This window comes from Saccopteryx bilineata, chromosome 1, assembly GCF_036850765.1.
Source record: "Saccopteryx bilineata isolate mSacBil1 chromosome 1, mSacBil1_pri_phased_curated, whole genome shotgun sequence".
NCBI classification, from domain to species: domain Eukaryota; kingdom Metazoa; phylum Chordata; class Mammalia; order Chiroptera; family Emballonuridae; genus Saccopteryx; species Saccopteryx bilineata.
Genome location: NC_089490.1, coordinates 336,571,752 through 336,596,286, shown reverse-complemented (window position 1 = coordinate 336,596,286; position 24,535 = coordinate 336,571,752). Strand labels below are relative to the sequence as shown.

The window sequence follows — 24,535 nt, the reverse complement described above, 5'->3', positions numbered from 1 at the left end:
GAATAAAGATGGCTTCCTAATGGAATTGACATCCGAGGGTCCACAAGGTGACTAGGAATTCTAACAGTGGAAAGGGAAAAAAGGCAATTCCATGCCCAGAAACATGACAATTCAGGATCAAGTATAGAACAGGGAGTAGTCTTATGCATCAGTGGGGGAAGATGATAAAAAAGAATGATGCTGGTGGGTGGAGGTGGGTAAGTGGGGAGGGCTCATGAAGGTTGGCTGGGACCATATTGTACAGGGCAAGGAGTTTGTACACAAGTGCATTGGGTTATATCTTTTAGAAAGGTGATTTTAAAAGGAATGAGGAAGATGGCTGGGAAGAGTAAGAAATGGGGTATGTGTATTTGGAGGGAAATGGGGTGAAAATCATTATGCTTTTTTGAATAACGTTGGAATAATCTCACTAATTGAATATAGGTAACTGAAGTTCTTACAAGAATTAACTATCCATATTGCTTAAATAGAATTACTCTTGAAGTATCAGATATATAATCCTTTTTTTAAAAAAAGAGAGAAAATAATTTCATTTTCTTATTATTAATGTAATACATGTTAATTGCAAAGTAAACATATGGTACAAATTGAATTAAATAAGATGGTAAAAATGAATCACAATCACATCATGAAAAACATTGTTTGTATGTGACTCTTCAATTCCACCACATTGAACGAAATATTGAATAAGACTGATGATGGACAGAGCAATTCAGACAATTGAGGCTAAGTCCATTTTAAGTAGAAGTGAGTATAACAACTTTGACCTTACTTTGGGTAGTGAAATTTGCCAAGAAAGACATTTATTGTAACATGATGTTTATAAATTATTTATAATTATTTCAAAAACTGTGCTAAATAATATAAAAAACACCACTGCAAATGGTTTCATATTTTGCAATAGCCACTTGTTTAGCACTTATTTTCTGCTTTGAAGCAAAAATTTAAAACTGCAAGTAATAAAAATCAATCTCTTCAATCTTCAATTACCTTCAAGTAGAAATCCAATTACTGAAAAAATGGCAAATTTTTATTCATTAGTTCAGCAACTTTTTAAGAAATACCAATTACAGCACAAACTGTAGGTACATTTATCAGTGAACAGAATATAGGTTTTGTGTCTACACACATAGAGCTCACAATTTTGTGGAGTTTAGCAAGATATTTTTTTTCTTCTCCTCCCCAGAATAAAAATCCCACCCATTTCTTCAATGTCTGGCTCCATTCCCTCATTTCTATTAAGTACTTTTTTGCACTGCTTTGGTTTCTGCAGGTTTATCTATTTTCTGACATTTCTTAATTCTTAGAGATAGTATCATAATCATATGATTTTGGTCCTATGTCATCAGGAACTGATACCTATTAAATGTATCTAATTTCCTCTTCAATAATATGAAAAATTCCTTAAAGACAAAGACTTGGAACGGAGATAAGGGCCACATTTTCCGAATATTTGGTAATACTGAGCAAAGCATCTAGAACATTCCTGGTAAAAGCATTTGAATATAACCAAAAAACTTACTGAAAGCATGGATCTTGACCATACCAAAAGACATGTCAATAAAATTTGTCTTAGCATGGACACTTCCCAAGACTGGTGAGAACGAAGGGGACTTGGTGAGAATTTCCTAATGGAGTCTCATGGCATACTCTTCTTTCCACTTGTTATTTTAAAGGCAAATTGTTAATTATCTTCTAGAGCTATTATATAATTTAAGTGTCCCTAAATGACCTAAACAATAATCCAGTTTTCCATTTCAAACAATAGTTAAATCAAGGCTTGGTTGTCTGTTAAATTTGCAAAACAGAATAAATAATTGCTCAATGTTTGCATAACTACATTTCCAACTGCTTTAAAGCTGTAACAAATTACAATACAAAGTATTAAAATAGAGAAGTCATTTGGTGAATCTGACTTGTGCTTTGGCAAATTTAAAATAAGCTTCTTGTTATTTACAAGTTTCTTTAGAAGCACTTTAAAATTTGATTTATGTGATTTATAAGACATGCTTTGAACAGGCATCTTGATAAAGTACAACATAGTATCCAAATTAAGTATATTGCTTAAAGGAAACTAAGTTGTAAGGAAGCTTAAGGTGATTGATGGTGATAGAACTAGGACAACTTGTCCTATATTGTAGCTTCTAAAGCTTGAAATTATTCTGTTCAAGGTTATTTGAATGGCTGTCTTCACTATTAAGAGCTTCCAATTGGTGTAACTATAGGTCTGACCATCTTATTAGTCTGCAGAATTGTTTGAGATGAAATTTTCCCAAAATGGTAGAACAGCTCAGGATATTTATGCCATGTGGCAGGTTATGGTGAAGGCCATAGAATTTGAGAATGAAAGACAGCAACTATCAAGGAAATGAAAGAATCTCATGATAAAGTTATTACTCTGTATTAAGTAGAACTTGTTCATCAGATTGTGCTAACCCAGATCTTTGCATTTTCTGTTTTACAGTGGATACTTTTGGAGCCATTTATTCCTATCAGAAGACACGTCTACTAATTTTTAAGAAGTAGAAAGGCTTCTCAAAACTGTCAGGGAAGAACATCTGATGTTGTCGTCATTCATATTCTGTCATTCATATCCAGTCATCCCCTCTTCCTCAGATTTTAGCCACATCTGGGCTAGGGCAACAAGGGAAAGCATTTCATAATATTTTGTTGGAATAACAATTGTAAATTCTAATTCTAAAGCCAGGCAAAAAAGAAAGTAATGTACCAAAACATACTTGGCAGAATGTTTTCTCTATTTTCATGCAAAACATGTGGCTGGCCACCATTAATGGTAAAATCTAAGATGCCACAGGCAAGACAAGTATTTCAAACAACAGGAGACCAATTGATATTAAGTAAGAATCATTTGAAAAGGTCAAAGAAGCCCCATATACCCAGATGTGCAAAGGTTCTTCCTTGATGGCAATCTGTATTTTCATGTTTGGCTGTTTAATACTCCTCTTTGGTAGTCATGCAGTCCAAAAGCAATTAAATAACTATATTTCTTGAAGACAGAAGCCATATTTCTCTTTCATTTTTTTGTACAAAGTCTAGCCCACAGTGGTTTTTTTAAACTACGTTTCATGAACAAAGAAGTGTTCTATACATTAATTTGCTAAGAAATCAACTACAATAGATAATATTTCAGTTGTCTCATTGCACCTTATTCTGATCATAGAAACAGTTGAAACAAATCAAAGAGCAGGGTATGGCTAATCCAATTCGAAATAGCTCATCAAGTCTCAGTAGGCTAATTCAATTTATGACATCTCACCAAGTCTCAGGGTTTATAGGAATGCATTCCAAACAAGTGACAGTGTATCCAGAAAAGACCAAAAAAAAAAAAATCTACATCAAAGGAATCTAAAACCATGAAAGTGATAAGAGTTAATGCCACAGGAGAGAAAATGGTCTACTGATCATGGTCTATTTCTACAGATAAAATCTCTCCCCCTTGCTTCCCAAATCTTAATTGTTTTTATATATTTACTGCTGACTAAAATGATATGTACCAGATAAGAATATAAATGAAATAAAGCTGACGCTAGTTGTTATTTATTTAAATTCCTATTTCAAACAGGCCTCTCTAACTGGCTGATGATTTCCTTGGAAGATTAAGGCTAACAAAGCCTCATGTTCTTGGAACATAAAGCATCCATTTTCCACAATAGGTAGTTTTTCAAAAAACCTTGTTGGCGGTGACTAGTTAATACAGGTGATCGGAAACGCAGGTGCACACTCACACATTCACATATCAGAACATGAGACGTTTGGGTGCTCACTGACCTTCAGGTTGGTATTGTGCTATAATCGTCACCGTCTGTCCAGCCCCTTTCAACGCAGTAGCAGCCTGTTCATGGGACGCTCCACGGAGGTCAATGCCATTCACCTGAAAGACAGGAAGCCAGAGAATTCTGGTTGTTCTCTAAGGCTTATTTTTCAGATAGACAGAAGAAAGAAAGATTCCCCCTGGCGGACCTGGTTGACTTTTTGTATACCCATGTCCAATTAGGATTTCCGTGTGTGCATTTCATATGCCTCTGAGAGTTTCCTAGATTTCTGGGGTAGATAGGAGCCTCGAAATTAGAGGAAAAAAATAGCAATAAAGAGAGATGCATGTAATATACACAGACAAGTATGTGCTGACAGATTAATATATTCAGATGAGGTTCTGGGACACTATGGAATGGGGCTGGTTGCCCGCCAAAACCCCCTCTTTGGTCAGATGCCTGGTTCTGTCATTCTGAGCTTGGTTAGATAGCCCTGAGCCTTGTTCCAGAATAAACATGACTGCCCCATTTCTCATGTACAAGTCCAGCATGAGTTCTGACAAAACGAAATAAAGAATGCCTGAAGTTGATGTCACTGCTGCTATCTTCCATTTTGGGGTTGACGCCAAAAGGGAAACAACACATCTTAAAAACAAGTACAAAACTCTGCCGAGAGGAAAAATTCATTCGAAAGTCAAACTTAATGAAAAACAACAGCTAAAATCTTTCTCGAATCAAGTCAGTCTAAGTAAACACAACATAATTACTGAGTGCTTTTCAATGACAGGGCTCTCTGCCTACCCTGGGAGAGGGGTGGTGGGCGGGGAACACAGGTGAACAAGACAAGCCCTAGGAAGCTTTTCTGTGTCAACTGAACCTTCAGAAAATCCAGTTTTCTAACCTACACAGAGGCTGGTTTTTACAGATGATACCAGAATTCTGCTTCCTTTTATTTACAGGGAAAATGGCCACAGCCCATGAAAAAGAGTATAAGAACTGACTAGTTTATCTACACATAAAATATAAATCTTATTTGGCTTATCATGAGTCCTTTTTGACGATGATACTGGATGGGTGGGGGTTACTGCTCTGTTTCCTTATCAGGCCGGAATGTCTGTAATCCTCAATTCCACATCTCGATTCTCTTATAACAGCCTTGTTAAAGTCTCCTTATGCATTTCCATTCTTTTCCTGGCCTCTTCCTAGCTTTCTATTCTGGGGAACTCCTCCCCAAAAAGCATTGATTACATGGTAAATTGGAAAGTCCACTGAGCTAGGCTTGGCCCACCAGTGCCACTCATTAGTAGTGGGATTGTTATATCACCAATCTGAGCTTCAATTCTCCCCTACGTCTCAGAGTTAGACTCAAAGAGTGCTTGGATTCTGACAGTCCCTTTGAACTACAAACTTTCAGATTAACTTCTTGGTAGACAACAGCCATTTCAGAGCTTGTCCATGCACTGATGAGTCAGGAGTGTGACTCAGAGACCTGGAGACACAGGAAAAGTAATTTGATAGAGGTTCTTGCCTACAGAAAGTTGAATGAACAAGTCATGAACCAAATAATCTCTTCTTTTATCAAAAATTTAATTAGCTTTTTGTTAAAAAAAAAAACATGATCATGGTAAATGAATTCTAATGTTTCCGAAAGGTGTATAAGGAAAAGTAAAAAGTCTCTTCACTGTCTGTACTCCTGCGGTAGCCACTGTGAGCAGTTTCTTGTGCATGTTTATAGAAAATTACTATAGTACATGTGAGCACATGACTTTACTTGTATTTCTGTTTTTCTTTCTACATATTTTAATAGACTATTTTCTTTTTATTTAGAAGAATATGATCATATGTATATATACATATATATATGATTCTATTCATCTAAATAAAAGAATATATAGATATAGGTATAGATATAGATATATAGTTTTTGTTTTGCTCTTCTTTTAACCATACATGTTGGACATCTTCAATATCAGCTGATAGCATTCCACCTTTTGAATGGGAGCCTATGGATGTACCAGAATTTTTTTTCAAATTATTATTGATGTGGTCAGCTTTGTGTAACTGCAAACACTTATGAATGTGTTCCTGAAGGATAAATTCCCTGAAAATACATGGGTGGAAAAAAGTAGGTTTATAGTTATGAGTACATAAAACATTCACTTTTGTATTATTATTTATTTATTATTATTAACCTACTTTTGCCCACCTCAGTAGATCTTAGAGAGCTTTCTTCATTCACATATGCTATATTGTCAATTTTTAAAAATGATTGTGGAGTGTTTTATTATTCAAGGTAAAACAATTTGTTATACTAGTGCATAATTGATGGACACTTAGGTTGCTTCAGCATTTTGCTATTATAAACAATCCTGTAATAAATGTCATCTAACAATAAGTTTTTGGGGGGTTTTTTGTTGTTTTTTTTTTAGTTCAGTAAGAGGAGGGGAGGCAGAGACAGATTCCCACATGCGTTCAGACCAGGATCCACCTGGCAAGCCCACTAGGGGGTGATGTTCTGCTCATTGGGGCGTTGCTCCATTGTTCAGCAACCAAGCTCTTCTTAGCTCATGAGGCAAAGGCCATGGAGTCATTCTCAGCACCTAGAGCCAACTCACTTCAATTGAGCCATGGCTGCAGGAGGAGAAGAGAGAGAGAAAAAGAGAGAGACAGAGAGAGAGAGAGAGAGAAAGAAGCAAGAGGATGGGTGGAAAAGCAGATGGGTACTTCTCCTGTGTGCCCTGACTGGGAATTAAACCTAGGACATCCACATGCCAGACCAATGCTCTACCACTGAGCCAATTGGCCAGGGCCAAAATTAAGTTGTTGAATAAAGGGTATTAAATTGTTAAATTTTGAGTGTTATTTTCAATTTGCCTCCAAAAATGTAACATTAATTTATACTTCCAAATAATATATAACTGGCTACTTGTAAAAATTGTACATGTACTAATATTTAATCTTTGCCATTCTGATAGGTAGATATTGTATCCAAAATATTTGCATTTCTTCAAAATTGAGGTTAAGCATATTTTTATGTCTGTTGGTTATTTAAATTTCTTTTTGTATAAAATGTCTCTTCCCTTAATTTGCTTATTTTTTATTTGGACAGCCTGATCTTTTAAAACTTTATCTGTATATTAAAAATATTAGTGTTCCATCTCATATATTGCAAATAGTCTTACTGGTTTGGCGTTTGTATTTTGTGTTATTATATTTTAAAACTATTTTAACTTTTCCCTTGTATATCATTTCTTGCATTACAGAAATATAAAAAATTATAGTAGTCATGTTTGTCATTTTTTTTCCTTTTAAGCTTTTGACTTTTGTATTACATATTCCCCTCTCTAATACATTTAACAAATTGCTCATTTTCTTTAGTAGAACCATAGTTTAATTATTAGGTATTTAAAATTTCATCTATCCAGATATATTTTGGTGCCTGATATGAGAACCAGGTGAACAACCACTCTTTCTTGGACCTTTGTTTTATAGCATCAGATTTTTATATCTTTCAATATCCAAATTAACCCCTAAGTTTTTCTCAGTGAACTAAGGGAGAATAAAAAAGTGAGAAGAAACAAAAGATTGGGAGTCAAAGAGAACTGGGTTTGAATCTTAAATCCACTAGTTTTATCTAAGTTACTTGGGAAACTAACTTAAATTCTTTGAACAACAGCTTCCTTAACTGTAAAATGGGTATAATACCTACACATCAGGGTTATTGCATAGAATAAATGAAACAATATCTGTAAAGCCCTTAACACATAGCCTAGCAAAAATAGGATTCAGCAATAGTATCTATTATTACTGTATTTCTTCAAAGAACTGTGATTATAAGTGATGAAATAAAATCTAATGGAAATAAACCAATACAGAATATAGTATATAGTACTTCATATATTTTCCCCCTTAGGAACACCCAATTTCATCACTGGAAGAGACTTAGAAACTTGTTTACCCAGCACATACACATTAGAGATGATCCCCATTAGGGAAAGGGATTTTCCCTAAGTCATTATCAGAGTTAGTAAAAGGTTAGGACCAGTCAGAGCTTCTTTCCACGGTAGCAGATGTTTCCTGTGATGAGTGTGTGTTTATTTCCATCTGGGCCAATAAAACCCAAATCTTGTTCATCTTAGGCCTTTTTCTACATGAGTCTCCACATATGCAGAGCATCTGATGCTGCCATCATCTTGAACAATGCTACACTGTCCGTGCCCCAGTTGATTTTCCTCCAGGTTTCAGCATACATGTCCTCTTCCAGTCTTTCAAGTCTTTCAAGGTCACTCTGCTTCTTATCCTTGTGGTTTTAGTTTTTATCGTGAATCTTTGCTCAAATAACATTTTCAAAAGCATTTAGAAACAGATTAAATCATTAAGGTGACATTTTAAAATACTAAGTGTGACACAGCCTCATATATTTATTATTTCTATTTTTCTGCTTCAGTTTGAATTTTCTCTTCTTGAAGCATAGACTAGAAGATTGGGTGCCATTAGTTACTGTTGAAATTAATAATGATAGTCATTGACATTCACTGATTATCAGGCTTGCTCATATCTAGAGGTGATATTTAGATTTTATCTTATTTAATCTTCAGAAGTCTGGGATTATTTTTCTTATTTTTATAAATAAAAAAACAGCTCAGAGAGAATCACTAACTTGTTCAGGGATAACTAGTTGGAAGAGATGAAGAATTTAAAATAGTCTAATTAAAACTCTTGAGCTCTTCACTATCATTTCCAATTGGTCTTTCTTCAATATTCTGTTTAATTCTGAGGGTTTATGTTTGAAAGATTCTAATTTTGAAGTTTGTCTTTCAAGCTCCCAGAGACTGAGTTGAATGTGATATGATGGTCAGCTCTGCAACGGACCCAAGCAACCTGGTTTAGACATTATGGGCCAGATTATAGCAATCAGGTTATGTAGGGCTGAAGCAAAAGGTTTGGGGAGGCTAGAAAAATTCCACTGGTTACTATCTCCTTTTGTATGGAATTCTTCTTGGATCACAGAAAACATTAAATACTACTTGTTATGATAGCCTTTTCACAACTAACCAAGTTAGTAATGCATAAGAAGTTTAGGATGTATAGTTAATTCAAGGAGTTATAGGTATTGTTCAGGTGCTGATGTGATGAGAAGAAAATGATATACCATGTCCAGAATTAACCTTTTTTAAAAAGATGAGCATTATGTTTGCTACTTCAGCCACTAGGGCCCCTAGTCTAGGGCTCAGGGCTTCTCTGACTAAATAACTCTGTTCTCTCGGATATTTATTTATTTCTTAGTATTAGAGAAAGGATAATATCAGAATGAGAGAATTTCAGCAATGGGGAGAGTGTTTGTGATCATCTGCAGGCACCATTTTTTACCTTTAAGCTGATACAAGCACAGTATTCATGTGTCCTTGCTCCCTGCACAATGCTGAACTTCCTCATTTCTGTGATTCTGGCATTTCTGCACCCTTGCACAGGCTGTTTTCCTTATCTAGGACATAATTTTTCACCTCTTCCACACTTGGAAAACTTTTCCTAGTCTCTAAAGAGTCAGTCTCAATGGGCTTATTTGTGAAGTGCTACAGGTTGGAGCTTGTCTTACTGGGAATTGTGTTCCTAGCACAGTCCTTGGCATATAGTAGGTGCAAAATAACTGAAGAGGTGAGTAAATAGGCAAATGAATGAGTGGAAAAGATATTTGCACTAGGTTTCCCCAGGCCAACAGTCATCTAAGCTTCACGTGACCCTGGCTTCACACTGATGAAGAACTTACCATCTTTCAGGGAAATCCATTCCACCTGGGGTCAGATCCAATGATTAAAAAAAGTTCTTTGTGTTGAAACTAAATTATCTTTCTGGTCCTTTCCACCTCTTGGTTCTAATTTTGCCTTCTGATAATTCACAGAATTTCCTTTTTAATGATTTCTTCTTTTATATGGTCCTCTTTCTAATATTTTAAAGTTAAATTTATTGTGGTGACATCAGCTAAAAAAATACATAGGTTGCAAGTGTTTCTTTCTAATATTTGAAGACAGTTTTTCCTTTTCCAGGTTAAAGGAACCTCACTCCCTTTGTCATCCCTTCATATCATTCTCACCAAGTGACAATTTGCCTCTGCTTGCATGCCTCTAGTGACAGGGAACTCTTTCTCTTCTAGTCTGTTGATTCCATTTTGCGATGGATCTTATGAGTGTTATTTTTATTTTACTCTATTTACTTTTAATTTGTTATTTATTGATTTTAGGGAGAGGAAGGAAGAGATAGAGACAGAGAAAGAGAAAGATCTATCAGTTGTTCCACTTATTTATGCATTCATTGGTTAATTATTTTATTTTTTAAATGATTTTTGCTTATTTATTTTAGAGGAGAGAGAGGGGGGGAGGAAAGGAGAGAGAGAGAGAGAGAGAGAGAGAGAGAGAGAGAGAGAGAGAAGGGGGAAAAGAGCAGGAAACATAAACTTATAGTAGTTGCTTCTTGTATGTGCCTTGACCAGGCAAGACCAGGATTTTGAACCAGCAACCTTAGCATTCCAGGTCAGCGCTTTATCTACTGTGCCACCACAGGTCAGGTTCATTGGTTGATTCTTGTATGTGCCCTGACTGGGAATGAAGCCTGCCACCTTGGCATATTGGGATGACGCTCTAACCAACTGAGCTACCCAGCCAGAGATTGAGTGTTATTTTTAGCATCTTGATATTATTTAATACCTCATCAGACACAGCTGAGTGCATATGAGGTCTGTTATGGCAACATGGATATTCACTACAATTATTTTCCTTGAATGTGTGCTTAGTGTAATATATAGAGCTAAACACAGTGCTGATGCAAATTCCGTTTCTTGAAAATATCCATTTTAGTAATTTCTTCTTCCAATTTAAGTGAAGGAGTGAACCAGAATGACACATTGCCATTGTCAAGCAATTGACTGTTCAGTAGAAGACAACAAATAAGTACACAATTAAGCACCTGGTGGTAAGTGCTATGACAGGAAAAGGTCAGAGTGCTCTGGGACCCAGAAAAGGGGCCCCTACTGAGGTGGAAAGAGGTCTGAGAAGGCTTTCTGTAAGAAGTGACATCAGAAACAAGATGTGAATAAGTTATTCAGGAAGAGTTGTGAAGAGAAGGATGAGCAGAGGAGTAGAAAGAGTATTCTAGGCAGAGAGGGAAGCTGACAGGATGGCAGCGTGGGGAAGAGGTAAGAGATGAGGAAGGAGAAATGGAGGTGACGATGGGGATGATGGCAATGATGATAGATGTGGTGGTGAAAACTGGTGTGTATGTACTTAGTCGGTGGCAGGCATAGTTCGTAGTTAGCTCTTTCTTTCTTTTTAAGATTTATTTATTAATTTTAGAGAAAGAGAGAGAAAGGTAAGGGGAGGAGAGGAAAGCATCAACTCATAGTAGTTGCTTCTTGTATGTGGCTTGACCAGGCAAGCCCCGGTTTTGAACTGGCGACCTCAGCATTCCAAGTTGACGCTTCATCCATTGCACCACCACAGGTCAGGCCAAAGCATTTTCTAGATATCAATTCCCTTAACCCTCATAACAGCTCTATTATGTAAGAACACATAACAATGCCCATTTTATCAAGGAACCAGGGCATAAAGATTAATAACTTGCCAAAGTGTTCACTGCCAATCATGGCAAAGCCAGGAATTAAACCCAGGCAGTTCAGTGTAAGAGTCTGTGAGTTTCTAACCACAACACATTACTGTCTCTCAAGGTTTTAGTAGTAGAGGCATGATAAGCCATTTTAGTGAATTTGGAATTTTGGTTTATTATGATTGCAGTGGGGAATCATTCCTCAGCTTAGAATTGAGAACTACTATTTTACCATTAGTCCTATATACCCCAGGAATGCTAGAGCCAGAGAAAATACAAGCAGCACACAGGAGCCATGTGGTCCTGCCAGTCCTGTTAAGAGCCTCCCAAGTTGAACTGGTCCCTTGGAGATGCTTCTCAGCAGGCAGCGCCACTGCTTGTGGCTGCTCAGGTTTCCCATCTCGGCTCATGTCATCTGCCTGCTATGGAAACAGTACCATGGGAAGAACACTGGGTGTAGACTCGGACTCAGATCTTGGCCTCCTTACTTTCCAATTCTATGACCTCAGGTACGTGGGTAAGTTACTTAACCCTTTGACCTTCAGTTTCCTCATATGTAACAAAAGATATTAACCCTAATTTTGCTGGGTTGTTGCTTGGGTAATAAGAGATAATGCTCAGAAAAATTAGGGGATATTTCAAAATAAATATGAAGAAATAAAATATCCCCTAATTTCTATGAGCAATATACTTAACACTTGGCACATTGAATAGGTCCTCAATCAATGGTTGCTATTTACATTATAGCATATCCATTATCTATAAAAACCAGACTTTAGAATGGATTTTATTAGCAATAATCAAGTTAAAGACTATATTAGGTATAAGATTATCTTGAAATAGCTAAGAGTAGCTAAGAACTACAAATTTAACTGACTCATTAATCGTGAAAAAATAAAAAGGGGTGCCCCAGTGGGAAAGGGCTAGATAATTGGCACTAGATTTCAATTAAAATAAGTCAGGTACAGAACACAGGGGACTGTTTCAAGCAAATTATTTCACTATTTGGGGTCTGGTTGGTATGTGGCAGGGGTCAGCAGGGAAAAAACTGGGGCAGAATCCAAACAATTTCTATTTTATTCAGAGAGACTAGAGATTAAAATGAGCAGATGTATTACCAGTGAATTAAGTAAATATAGAAGGCCTCATCTTTTCTCAAGAGGGGAAAAAACCCCATCTATTTCCATTTTCCTGAAGTGATGAGATGCAGTGAGGTAGAAATTTCAGTTCAGTTGCTAACTCGGCCACTGACTCAGGCCCGTCGATAAACTGCTGTAGAAAATGGAAGGTGCTAGAGCCCACCATCCCAAGGGTCTCCTGTGATTCAAAATTTAATGATTTCCATAGTTTAAAAATAACATCTCAGGAGTGATTTACAGCTAGGAAGCTGTTTTCCCACCTCACATTTCTTACTGAACAAGGTGAGACACAAACAAATATAACAAAAGCATTCACATGTATGATATTAACTGATCCTTATCACCTATATGTGGGGGAAGCAAGGAAACTATAAATATCCCATTTAATACTGAATGGCCAGCAGGCTGGGGTGGTTGGCACAGAGCATGGAGAGAGGAAAATGGTGCCAGAAGAAGTGGACCTTGAATACTAGGTTAAGAAGTTTTGTCAATAAGTGGCCAGGGGAGGGCTTTACAGGGGCATTGGACACAATTTGATTTGTGTTGGGGGGGGGTAACTATGGCAACAGTGAAATGTTGGGGTTGAAGAACTGAGTGATCAAAAGTAGGATAACAGATGGGACACTATTACAATGTTGCAAATGGTAGATGATGAAGACCTGAATTAGAAAAATAAAAATGAAATTGGTGGTGGCAAATGGGCAGGCTTAAGAGAGGACACAGAGAAAGGATTGATACAGCGATTCTCTTCAAATACCTCTGGGAACCAAATAGAGTTTAAGTAATACTTATAGTGTTGAGTGGATTGGAAATAGGAGATAAGAAAGGCGATTAGAAGGGAGAGAATACCATTAATCAAGATGGGGGTTACAGGGTGAAAAATAGGTTTGAATAAGAGGATGATTCATGCTAAGACATGTTGAGTTTGCTGTGTCTACTGGACATCTTGCAGGCAGTTGGAAAATATCTATCTGGAGTTTAGAAAAATAGTTAATAGTAATAATAATTTTAGTCGTGGTGTTTCTAAGGTGAGTGACTTGATCTGACTAGACCCAGATGTAGAAGAGTCTTGTACAAAATGGGGATAATAAGAGTACCCACTTCACAGAGTTGCTATAAGATTAGATTAGTTAATACATGTAGAACACTTACAATAGGGCCTGGTATAGAGGACAAATAATTATTAGCTGTTATTGAGCCCTTCCCTGACATACTCTACGATGATATAGGCTAGTATAAAATGATCTCAATAAAGCCCTGGCCAGATAGCTTGGTTAGTGAAAGTGTCATTCAGATACATAGAGGTTGCTGGTTCGATTCCCGATCAGGGCAAATACAGGAACAGACTGATGTTTCTGTCTCTTCTCTCTCTTTCTCCTTTTCTTTCTCCAAAATCAATAAATTACTTTTTAAAAAAATATCTCAATAAAGACTCAGCAGCCTGACCTGTGGTGGTGCAGTGGATAAAGCATCGACCTGGAAATGCTGAGGTCGCTGGTTCGAAACCCTGGGCTTGCCTGGTCAAGGCACATATGGGAGTTGATGCTTCCGGCTCCTCCCCCCCTTCTCTCTCTCTGTCTTTCTCTCCTCTCTCTCGGTATCTCTCTCTCCTCTCTAAAAATGAATAAATAAAAAAATGGGGAAAAAATTAAAAATAAATAAATAAATAAAGACTCAGCAGGCCAGGAGAAGCACTAGGGTTATGAGCATGGCAAGAGGAAGCCTAGTGCTCCGGAAAGTACTGTCCCAGGATTCAGGAGCCTGGAGTTTCAGTCCCATCTTGCTGTTAGTTTATTTCACTCTGGGAAGTCCTTTTACCTCTCTGGGCTTTAGATTCTTCATCTAGAAAGAGATCCTCATTCTAAAATTCTGACGTCCCTTCCTGCACTTAATAAGCAAATATATTCTATGTGCAATCTGTATTTTGTTGAGAAAACAAACAGTTCATTCAGCAGTAAAGTTTTCAAAAACCCCCTAGCACGTCTCAGAGTGAATGAACTATAAATTGTATTTGAAGTGGAAAATTCTAATTCAGTTCCCTTCTCTTCTCCTCCTGGAGGCTGTTACTCTCAATGAAGGGTGATAACATTTCTGACAGTAGCTGCACGAGAGCTCAAGACCTGAAACCTAGAACAGACGCAGAATGAAGAACTGATTTGGGTATCGACGTGTTTCAGTGGTTAAAATCAACATCCCTTTTAAATATGGCTTGCTGATTCAAAAGTGAGTATATATTTTTAAAAACACCCTTTAACAATGTTTTTGTTTACCCGGGTATTTATAGAGGGCTGATCATTTTAGAGTCTTTAATTGAAAATGATAAGATATAATTTGGCCATCCAAACCCACTCACTACAGGCCAAAAGATAGTAAATAACTTTTAGGATTCATGTATTTTTAGTAATCAGGTAACTATCTTTATAAGGACATGTAAATATCTTGACCCTGTGGTGACACAGTTGATAGAGTGTCAACCTGGGACAATGAGGACCCAGGTTTGAAACCTCAAGGTAGCCGGATTGAGCGTAGGATCATAGACATGACTCCGTGGTCACTGGCTTGAGCCCAAAGGTCTCTGGCTTGGATCTAAAGGTGGCTGGCTTGAAGCCCAAGGTCATTGGCTTGAGCCCAAGGTTGTGGCTGGAACAAGAGGTCACTGGCTCAGCTGGAGCCTCCCATCGAAGCACATGTGAGAAGCCATCAATGAACATTAGGGTACCACAACTACAAGTTGATACTTCTTATCTCTCTCCCTTTTCTCCCACTTAAAAATATGTAAATAAAAAATAGTTAAAATCATCCTTATATATGTTATACAAATATAAGATGGTACTAGTAAGTCTAGCTCCGATTTTTCTTTTAACTCTAGATTTGTAAATCTGTTGGCTTACTTGACCTCTCCAGTTGGGTGTCTAAGATTTTTCAAACTCCTCATGCTGAAAAGCAAACATGTTTCTGGAGAATTTTTCTACTTTTGGCAAATAGTAATGCCATCAATCACTCAAACCAGAACTGGTATGCCAACCTTAATTTTCTTTCCCTCCTATTTCGCCATGTAACCCATCAGCATGTCTGTGTACTTCAGCTCCAAACCATATATTAATTCCAACCACCTTTCTCCAACTCCACACCTGTTTCCCCCCAGCCAAGCCACCATTCCTCCCAGTGACACTGCAATAGCTCCTTTATTGGGCTGTCTGCTCTCACTCTGGCTCCCACATACTCCTCTATCCACTTGTGACCCAACAGCCAGAATAATCTATTCAAAATATATATCAGATTATGTCTCTGTCTTGCTAAAATTTTTCCCTGGCTGATTAGCTCAGTTGGTTAGAGTATCATCCTGATACACCAGTGTTGTGGGTTCCATCCCTGGCCCGGACACCTGTGGGAAACAACCAATGAATGTACAACTAAGTGGAACAACAAATAAAAAACTTTCTCACATTGAAAATCCCACCTCTAAAGAAAAATCCAAACACCTCACCTTAACCTCAGCTCATCCCTCTGATTCTATCTTACTGCACTGTCTGCCTCCTTCCCTGTTCCATGTCAACAAGGGCCTTCATTCACCTTCACCTGAACCCAACTTCCTCCAGTCCTTAGACACATGGAGCCGCTGTTTTTCTGACAGTAACACTCTTCCCTAGGTCTTCTCACATTTTGTCCCTTATTTTCACAAGTCTCAGGTTAAAGGCCACTTCCTCAGTGAGCTCTTTGCTGACTATGCCATGTAAAGTAGCTTTCCAGCCTATCAACAACATCCTGTTTAAATTTCTTATAGAACTTAGGCCTCCCTCATATTTTGCTTGTTTATTATCTCACCTACCCCAAGAAATGCTTTCTGTGAGTAGGGATTTTATCTCTTTTACCTTCCAACCTCTGATGCCTGGAATACTATGTAGATACTTAATATTTCTTGAGTTAATAAATACTTATAACTGTTAGATCACATAGTTTCATTGAAATCATTAAAACATATTTGGCAATCATTTACTGCATTAAGAGCAAGGTACTAATTGGAGGCCATTTCAGAAGGAATTTGTCTTGTAGGGAGAGGATGGTTGACTAAACTGGACTCCATGGGTCAGAATCTTTGAAGGAAGGTTCAAGAATCTTTACTTTTAAGGAGCTCTCTAATGACAGATGACCAGTCAGCTATGGCACCCCTTGCGGTGAAGCAGCTCTTTGTTCTCTCATGCACTCTTGCTGGCCCTCCATTCATGCTGTGTTTGATTTTGGTCTCAAGTTGTGCTGTGACCTTGCTGGTTTACAAACTCTCTGTCCCTGTGGGGCTCTATTGTCAATTAGGACTTGGCAGAATGGCTTGGGAAACTCCTTTAAGATGTAATTTGAAAAGGAATACTAGAACATGAAGGTAGTGACCCACACAACCCATGACTGATCCAGTCTTTTCATTCTAGGGTGCTTGTCACAATGTTGTGCTTTGTGCATGGGTCTCTGTTGATATGAATGTCTCCCTGGGTGTCATGGTGGAGATATCCTTGAAGCCCTTATCCCACACTCAGTGCCCTTGTAAACACTGTAGCTAAGGATTCACTCATCTCTGTATTACCTATGACCCCAAACTGCTCAGGCAAAGGGTCCAACTCTGAGAGGTGCAGCTAAGATCCTGCCCTAGATATCTGCTTCTCATCTCCCCCTGTAAGTCCTCTGTTTTACCAAGAGATGTGTGTCTGTTTTGAGGCTGACAGATCCTGGTAAGCTCAGATTTAAAGATGTGGCCTTTCCTTGATGGATGGTGGTAATGAAAGCAACCTTCTGAGTTTGCTCAGCATATTATCCCTTTTGAAATCAGTAGACTGACTGCAAATGCTCAGTTATTATTATTTTTTAAAAACATAGTTTTCTGCCTGACCTGTGATGGTGCAATGGATAAAATGTTGACCTGGAACACTGAGGTCACAAGTTTGAAACCCTGGGCTTGCCTCATCAAGGTACATACAAGAAGTAATTGCTGTAAGTTGATGCTTCCTGCTCCTCTCCCCCCTCTTCTCTTTCTCTCTCCTCTCTCTAAAATCAATAATAAAATCATAAAAAACCAACAACTTAGTTTTCTGTGATTTCTAAAACTAAACTATCACTAAATTTAATCAACTGTTAAAAATACCATTAATAGGGAATTGATTAAATGAATTATTAAATATCTATACAATGGTCCTGGCTGGGTGACTCAGTGGATAAAGTGTTGCCCTAGTTCTAGTGTGCCAGAGGTCAAGAGTTTGATCCTCCCTGTCAGGGCAGTATGAGAAGCAGTCAATGAGTACACAAGTAAAAATGGAACAACTAAGTGAAACAATGAGTTGGTGCTTCTCTCTCTCTCTCTTCCCTTTCCCCCTCCATTCCTCTTTCTCTCTCTCAAGTCAATGCGGGGGGGGGGGATTCATACAATGGAATACTATGCAGCCCTTGAAAGCAATGGTATGCATGTCAAATATTCTAATACTAAAAAATATCCAAGATATATTGCTAAACTAAAGAAAAGTTGTAAAACTGTATGTATAGCTAATCCTGCTTGTTTATTTTCTAGCCCTTAGTAGTATCTGAATAATTTTTAAGTGAACATGTATTGCCATGAGTTTTAAAAGTTATATAAAAAGTTTTAACTATTGAGTTTAATATTTGTGTTACCTTGCCAATAAGAAACAAAAAGGGCTGCCAAAGGAAACTAAAAATACAATAATGTTTATAGGAAAGCTGAGTAAATTTGAATAATCAAATTATCAAACACCACACAGATTCATTCAACAGATATTTATTGAATCTTCTTTGTGTCAGTCTCTGTACTAGAGACTAAGAGAAATGACTCTGCCCTCAGTGAGTTACAGTCTAAAATAAGTTCGCAGTGAAAGTGGAATTGTGTTGACATTCTTTTGTTCTTAAAAGATCAGATGTTGGGATCTGCATTGGCATTAACTTTGCAAGCCGGGTATGTTAAGGTTACTGCAAACGTTAATGCAGTTGCACGCAGTGAAAAACTGGCCTACAGAAATGCAGTAGCACCTACAGTAAAAACTCTTGGATTAACATTGTTTTTCATATAAATATGCTAATTCCAAGTGAACCTTAATGAGATTGTAGTATAGGTGGAAAAGATTTCTGGCTCTATTTTTTTCCTCCCTGCATAGTTGACCTTGCTCATAAGCATTAAAATCAATTTTAAACATTTGTTTTATTATTTATTTATTTATTTATTTATTTATTTATTTATTTATTTCTACAGAGACAGAGAGAGAGTCAGAGAGAGGGATAGATAGGGACAGACTGACAGGAACGGAGAGAGATGAGAAGCATCAATCATCAGTTTTTTGTTGCAACATCTTAGTTGTTCATTGATTGCCTTCTCATATGTGCCTTGACCACGGGCCTATAGCATACTGAGTAAACCATTGCTTGAACCAGTGACCTTTTGTCCAAGCTGGTGAGCTTTGCTCAAACCAGATGAGCTGCACTCAAGCTGGTGACCTCAGGGTCTCAACCCTGGGTCCTCGGTATCCCATTACAACACTCTATCCACTGCACCACCGCCTGGTCAGGCTAAAATCAATTTTAAAGAAAGGAAAAAAAATGTCTCTAGAGACATACCTGTCAAATGGCCCATTCTAAAGCATCTGAAAGGCTTAAGTAAAAATAAGGTGCTAAAGAAGGTACTAATAAGGTCAGAATCCATTCATGTAAAACTCAAATGCTGCATACCTCATGCAGGACTTGCCTGATGTTTATTTCACCATAGCTCCTCAGGATAATGACATTCTTCTGTGTTTGGGCTTACATGTATCTTGGCATCTGACTAGTGTACATAATTACATTTTAGCATTGCTCTTACTTATTACTTACCTAAAAATAAGATCATTATCTCACTGCCCCAAAGCTCCCAGGAACTAAATTTTTTGAGTTCAAGAAAACTGTGTCAAGAAATCAAATCCTCTCTTTCTATTATTTCATCTGTCAAATCAAGGAGAGAAGATCTGAATGGACATGAAGGCTGAAAATCAAGCTGTCTTTACCAGTATTGCTGAGCAATAGTATTCATTAGTCTATTTTCCTTTCAAATTTCTTTTGCTTTTGTTCTCTTATTAAATTTACTGCCCTCGCTCTAAGTTTTAATGTAGACTTAATTGCAACTGATCCACCTCCATCCAACTATTTATTTTTAAAAATGTCAAGTAACAGAGAAATTGGAAGAAAAGTAAAATGAAAATCCATAACATTTTTTTTATCAATAGTTGCTAATATTTTGGCACATTTATCCTCCCTCATATTCTCTCTCTTTCTCAGCCCACCTGTATCTATCTATCTATCTATCTATCTATCTATCTATCTATCTATCATTCATCCATCTCAGAAAAGAAACACACAAAAACACATACATTATTTTTTCAGAACCATTTGAAATGTGTGGCAGAACATCATGCCATTTCCAATCTAATATACCAGCAAGATATCTTGTCAGTGAAAAGATATTTCTGATATAACCACATTGCCATTATTATACTAAAAAAAGCTAACATTAATTTTATACCATCAGTATACCCATTCAAACTTCTTTAATTGTCCTCAAAATGTCTTTTATAGATTTCTTTCATTAATCCAACATTGAATCAAAGTTTACTCATATTTGGTTGTTATTATGTCTTTAGTCATTATTAATTTAATGTACAATATTATTAATTTAAGGTATTAATATACTTCCTTCATAAAAAAATAAAAAGTAAAATAAAATACTACCTTCTTTTTTCCTTAATCATATTGACATTTGCCTTCTTTCTTTTTTTGAGTTCAGGCCAGATGCTTATAGACTGGTTTCACATTCTGACTTTGTCTAATTGTTTTTTCCAGATCACCATTAGATCAGACATTTTTTAGCAAAATTTAGGTAACAATATTGTATACTTTTTACTGTGTCACATTAGAATGATCAAAATGTGAGGTTTTCTCACAATTGATGATACTAAGTGTCACTTGATCAAGGACCACCAGATTGTTCCAATTCTAAAGTCAGCTTTGTAAATAACAATAAGTGGGGTGATTTTTTGGAGACCATGTGAATGAATATCCTTTTCCCAAAAAACTTAAATTTAATTTTTTTGCATTCTACTGACTATGCCTGCCTAAAACACTTATTTCGTTGAATGTTGAAAAAATATTAATTTTCTAATTCATTATTTCTTCTCAAATGATTACCTGGTATTCTTCTATACAAAAGACCTTTCCTCTATTCTCATATTTCTTTCTTATCCCACTGTCCTCAGTATTATTATGAACTCATGTCTTTGTGTTTTATAAAGACATTACAGACATGGCTAGGTAGCTCAGTCGGTTAGAGCTTCATCTTGATGCGCCAGGGTTGTGGGTTTGATCTCTGGTCCCAGTGCATACAAGATTCAGCCAATGAATGTATGTACCAGAAGGTTGATGTTTCTCTCTCTCTCTCTTTAAAATCAATAATTTAAAAAAGGATGTTACAGTTTGTTACTGTGCAGTAGAATTCTCTTTCATCTCTAAATTCTCCCTTTCTGGCCCTTAACCCTCTTCTTTCTACTTCCACCACTTTGGCAGTCATCTTGTATATCATGGCCAATCTACTTTTTTCTAATTACTGCTTTTCTCAGTTATACATGATACAGATTCTGATATTCTTCAATACTCCTCACTGCTTGTAGGTTATATGCAAATTCCTTATCCTCATTTTTAAGGCCTTCCATAATCTGGATTTTACTACATCTCTCTCTAGTTTCTTTAGACTACAGACTACTGCCATGTGAAGAAGTATTAGAGTTGGTCCTCTCATCTCATAGGTAATAAGACTGGGACGCAGGGAATAGAGTCACTGACAGGGTCACACAGTGTTCTTGTCGGAGAGTCGAAATGGAAGTGCCTGTACCCAGTTCCCTGTATGACACATTTCCTCTCCTAAGCTTACCCTCTGCTGCAGCCAGAAGCTTCATGCACATCTCTATGCCGCTATTACTCCTTATGGGCCTCTTGCTCCACTCTGTCCTGCATCCTGTTTCCTAGGATTCCTTGAAGTCTTGATCTTCCTTCATGTCCAGGTCAAATTCTACTTTCCCAGACTGATAACAGTCTGTGCTCCTCACTGGGCCATCAGCTCACAACCTGGCAGCACTATATACATTTTCATCCCCCTTTAGGGCTTTATTATTATTATTTCAGGTACAGAAATAATTTGAGCTTATTTTAAGAAATTAAAACAAAACTGAAGAACAGCAATTCAATTGAATATCTCCTTTTTTTTTCTACTCTAACTTTCAGGTAATCACTGATAATAAGTTGAATATATGCTGTCTATACACTCTTTCTCACACACATATACATAATGTCCTCAACTATATTCCTGACATCTAGAATAGCACCTGATACATGAAAGTGAGTGTATATATAGAGGCAAAGTATCTGTATTTCCCTCCAAATATAGTTATTGTGTTAAACAAATACATAACATGATACATTGTTGTGTAATTCACTTTCTTTTTCCACTTAAATTACCCTTTTATGAATAAATGTCACCAACTAGACTGCAAACCTCATAAGGGCAAACCAATCAGTGTGTTAGTCTCCCTATATTTTCCTAGGATTCTCTTCCTCGCAGATTATTATTGAGGGTGACTGTAATTATGTATGTCTGATGCATCTCTTTGTCTACTCTGAAGAGGTTTTAGCATTCACAAAAACTCCTATTCCTCTATAAAAGCATTATAGTGCTGGCTAGATAGCTCAGTTGGTTAGAGTGTCTTTCCAATATGCAAAGGTTGTGGGTGTGATTTCCAGTCAGGGCAAACACAGGGACATATTAATGTTCCTGTCTCTCTCCTTCCCTTCCTCTCTCTCTCAAATCAATTTAAAAAGAAAACTTAAAAAAAACATTATTAGCCTAACCTGTGGTGGCATAAAGCGTTACCTGAAATGATGAGGTCGCCAGTTCAAAACCCTGGGCTTGTTTGGTCAGGGCACATACAAGAAGAAACTAAGAGTTGATGCTTCCTGCTCTTCCTTACCCTGCCTTTCTCTCTTTCTCCTCTCTCTAAAATCAATAAAACCTTAAAAAAAAAAAAGCATTATCAACCAGTGCACCAAATATTTGGTGGCCAATTCCAGTGGCTAATAATGAAAAGAATATAAACTAGAAAAAGGAGTGATGAAAGAGAAACTAATAGAGGAGATACACAGGAAATAGGAGGGCTTTTGCTTTCCTTAACGGGTAGACCTTCGATTCTGGACCGTCTTGAATATGGTCTATTGTGGAAAGTGCTAGCTGGACCTTACGACATATACCCCTCACTCTAAGAGTCAATAATCTCATAAATGTTTTCTTTCTGGCCAATCAGAAAACCAGAAGAAGCAACAAAATCAGGTTCCAAACTCTTCTAGAAGAAAAGCTCCATAAAATCAATAGAGTGTGGCAGAACAGCCATCCACTACAATTACGTCTCCCTCACGGCTTCCTCTCTCCTCTCAAACATATATCAGGACGTCATAAAAGCAGCCAAGACTGTGCGCCGTCTTTTACCATCAGTCCCAAGGGAAGACTGTAAGCATCAGAAAAATTTCCATTTACATAGTCAGGAACGTATTTTGAGTCATTTAAATCTTTTCTAATGACAATCAATTCCCTCCTTCCAGCCCTCCTAATTGAGCGCAGAGAACACCACTCCCTTCAGAACAACTCCCCAGCCAACCTGAGTTTCCATAGTTAGTTGCCTGAGATCGGGATGTGGACAGAGCTGGAAAAGCCACACTCCCTGAGTTAAACAACAAAAGTACCATGAAATCAGGTTCCCCTGCCTTGGTTCACTTCCTTGCACAAAGTAAAAGCTCAGCAAATAATGGGAAGGAGGGGAAAGGAGAATGAGGAGAAAAACAAAAACAAGAAAAGAGAGGAAATAAAGAAGAAAGGAATCCAGTAAAATGGACTTTTCTCAGCCTGTCTGAGAGCAGTAATTGAAGTGCGGGTGGAAGGAGGTTAGTAATAAATAAAGACAGTGCTAGCAACCAAATATTGAGCAAAAGGGTTTGTTATCGCTAGTCTTCCTAAGAACTTAGCTGAGTTCAATTTTTAAAAAGAGAAAACAGAGGCACAGAGAGGTTAAAAGCTTCAAAACATCTGAGATGGGAAAAGAGTTCCATGTGTGTGATACACAGACTGTGTCCTTCCCCCCACACTTATGTTGCCCCTTTCTGTAGAACTGGCTGCCCTCAACCTCAGGTCTGCAGGTTAATACTGCCAGCCACCTATGCCAGGGTGCTGCTGAATCCACATCCCACCCCCAAATAACAAATTTGCTTCACCCCATATCACAAAAGGTTGCCTTTTAACAGCAGCTCTAGCTCCTGTTTGTGCTTGTCATCACTGTGGGTCACTTTGCTTTTTCGTTAACAGTTCCCTGCAGGCATGTTGTCCAGTTCTGGTCCCTAGGTGCTGCTCTACTCCGTCAGAGTTGGGGCCAGTCCCTCTCAGCTCCCTGCCACTTTGGACATTTCACAGAGTTTAACAATTCCTCCTCACCTCCTCCCACCCATCATCTTAATATCAAAGCCTGTGGCCAAGTTCAGCACCTCCCCACCCAGCTCCCTCCTTGAACTGTACTTCACTCCACACTGGGGGTTCCATGAAAGACGGCTGCAGGCTCTGCCACATCTTGTGAGGAGACCAAGCAGCATTAAACCCATAGCACAGGGACAGGAGAAAGAGCAGCAGCTCTGGAGGCGTCTGAAACCCGGATCTGGACCTCACAAATTACATTCACTGCCCTGATGGTTGCCAGCATCAGAATAAAATATACGTGACTAGCCCCTGCTGTTCTTGGCACAGGGAAGTATGTGGAACCCAGACACAAAATTCCGTATTCTTTAAAATCCCTTTCTCGATGTTCTACCCTTACGATTTAGCACTGCATACAGCCTCCTCTTGCAATGTTCTCTTTTGCCAAACACTTAGCTACCTGGAAAAGTTGCCACAAACACTGCCCTGCAGAGGTGGGTTCCTTG

The 24,535-nt window shown here is 37.7% G+C and overlaps 1 protein-coding gene across 14 annotated transcripts in view; it reads right to left on the bottom strand.

The window, feature by feature from the left end:
• The window catches only part of DLG2 (discs large MAGUK scaffold protein 2), a 2,196,962-nt gene that overhangs the window by 322,811 nt on the left and 1,849,616 nt on the right, over window positions 1-24,535 (bottom strand). For all 14 annotated transcript variants that reach the window (XM_066248982.1, XM_066248991.1, XM_066249001.1 and 11 more), the window contains one exon: window positions 3,790-3,892. In XM_066248982.1, coding sequence (XP_066105079.1) covers window positions 3,790-3,892 — 103 coding nt within the window. The remainder of the gene's footprint in view (window positions 1-3,789; window positions 3,893-24,535) is intronic.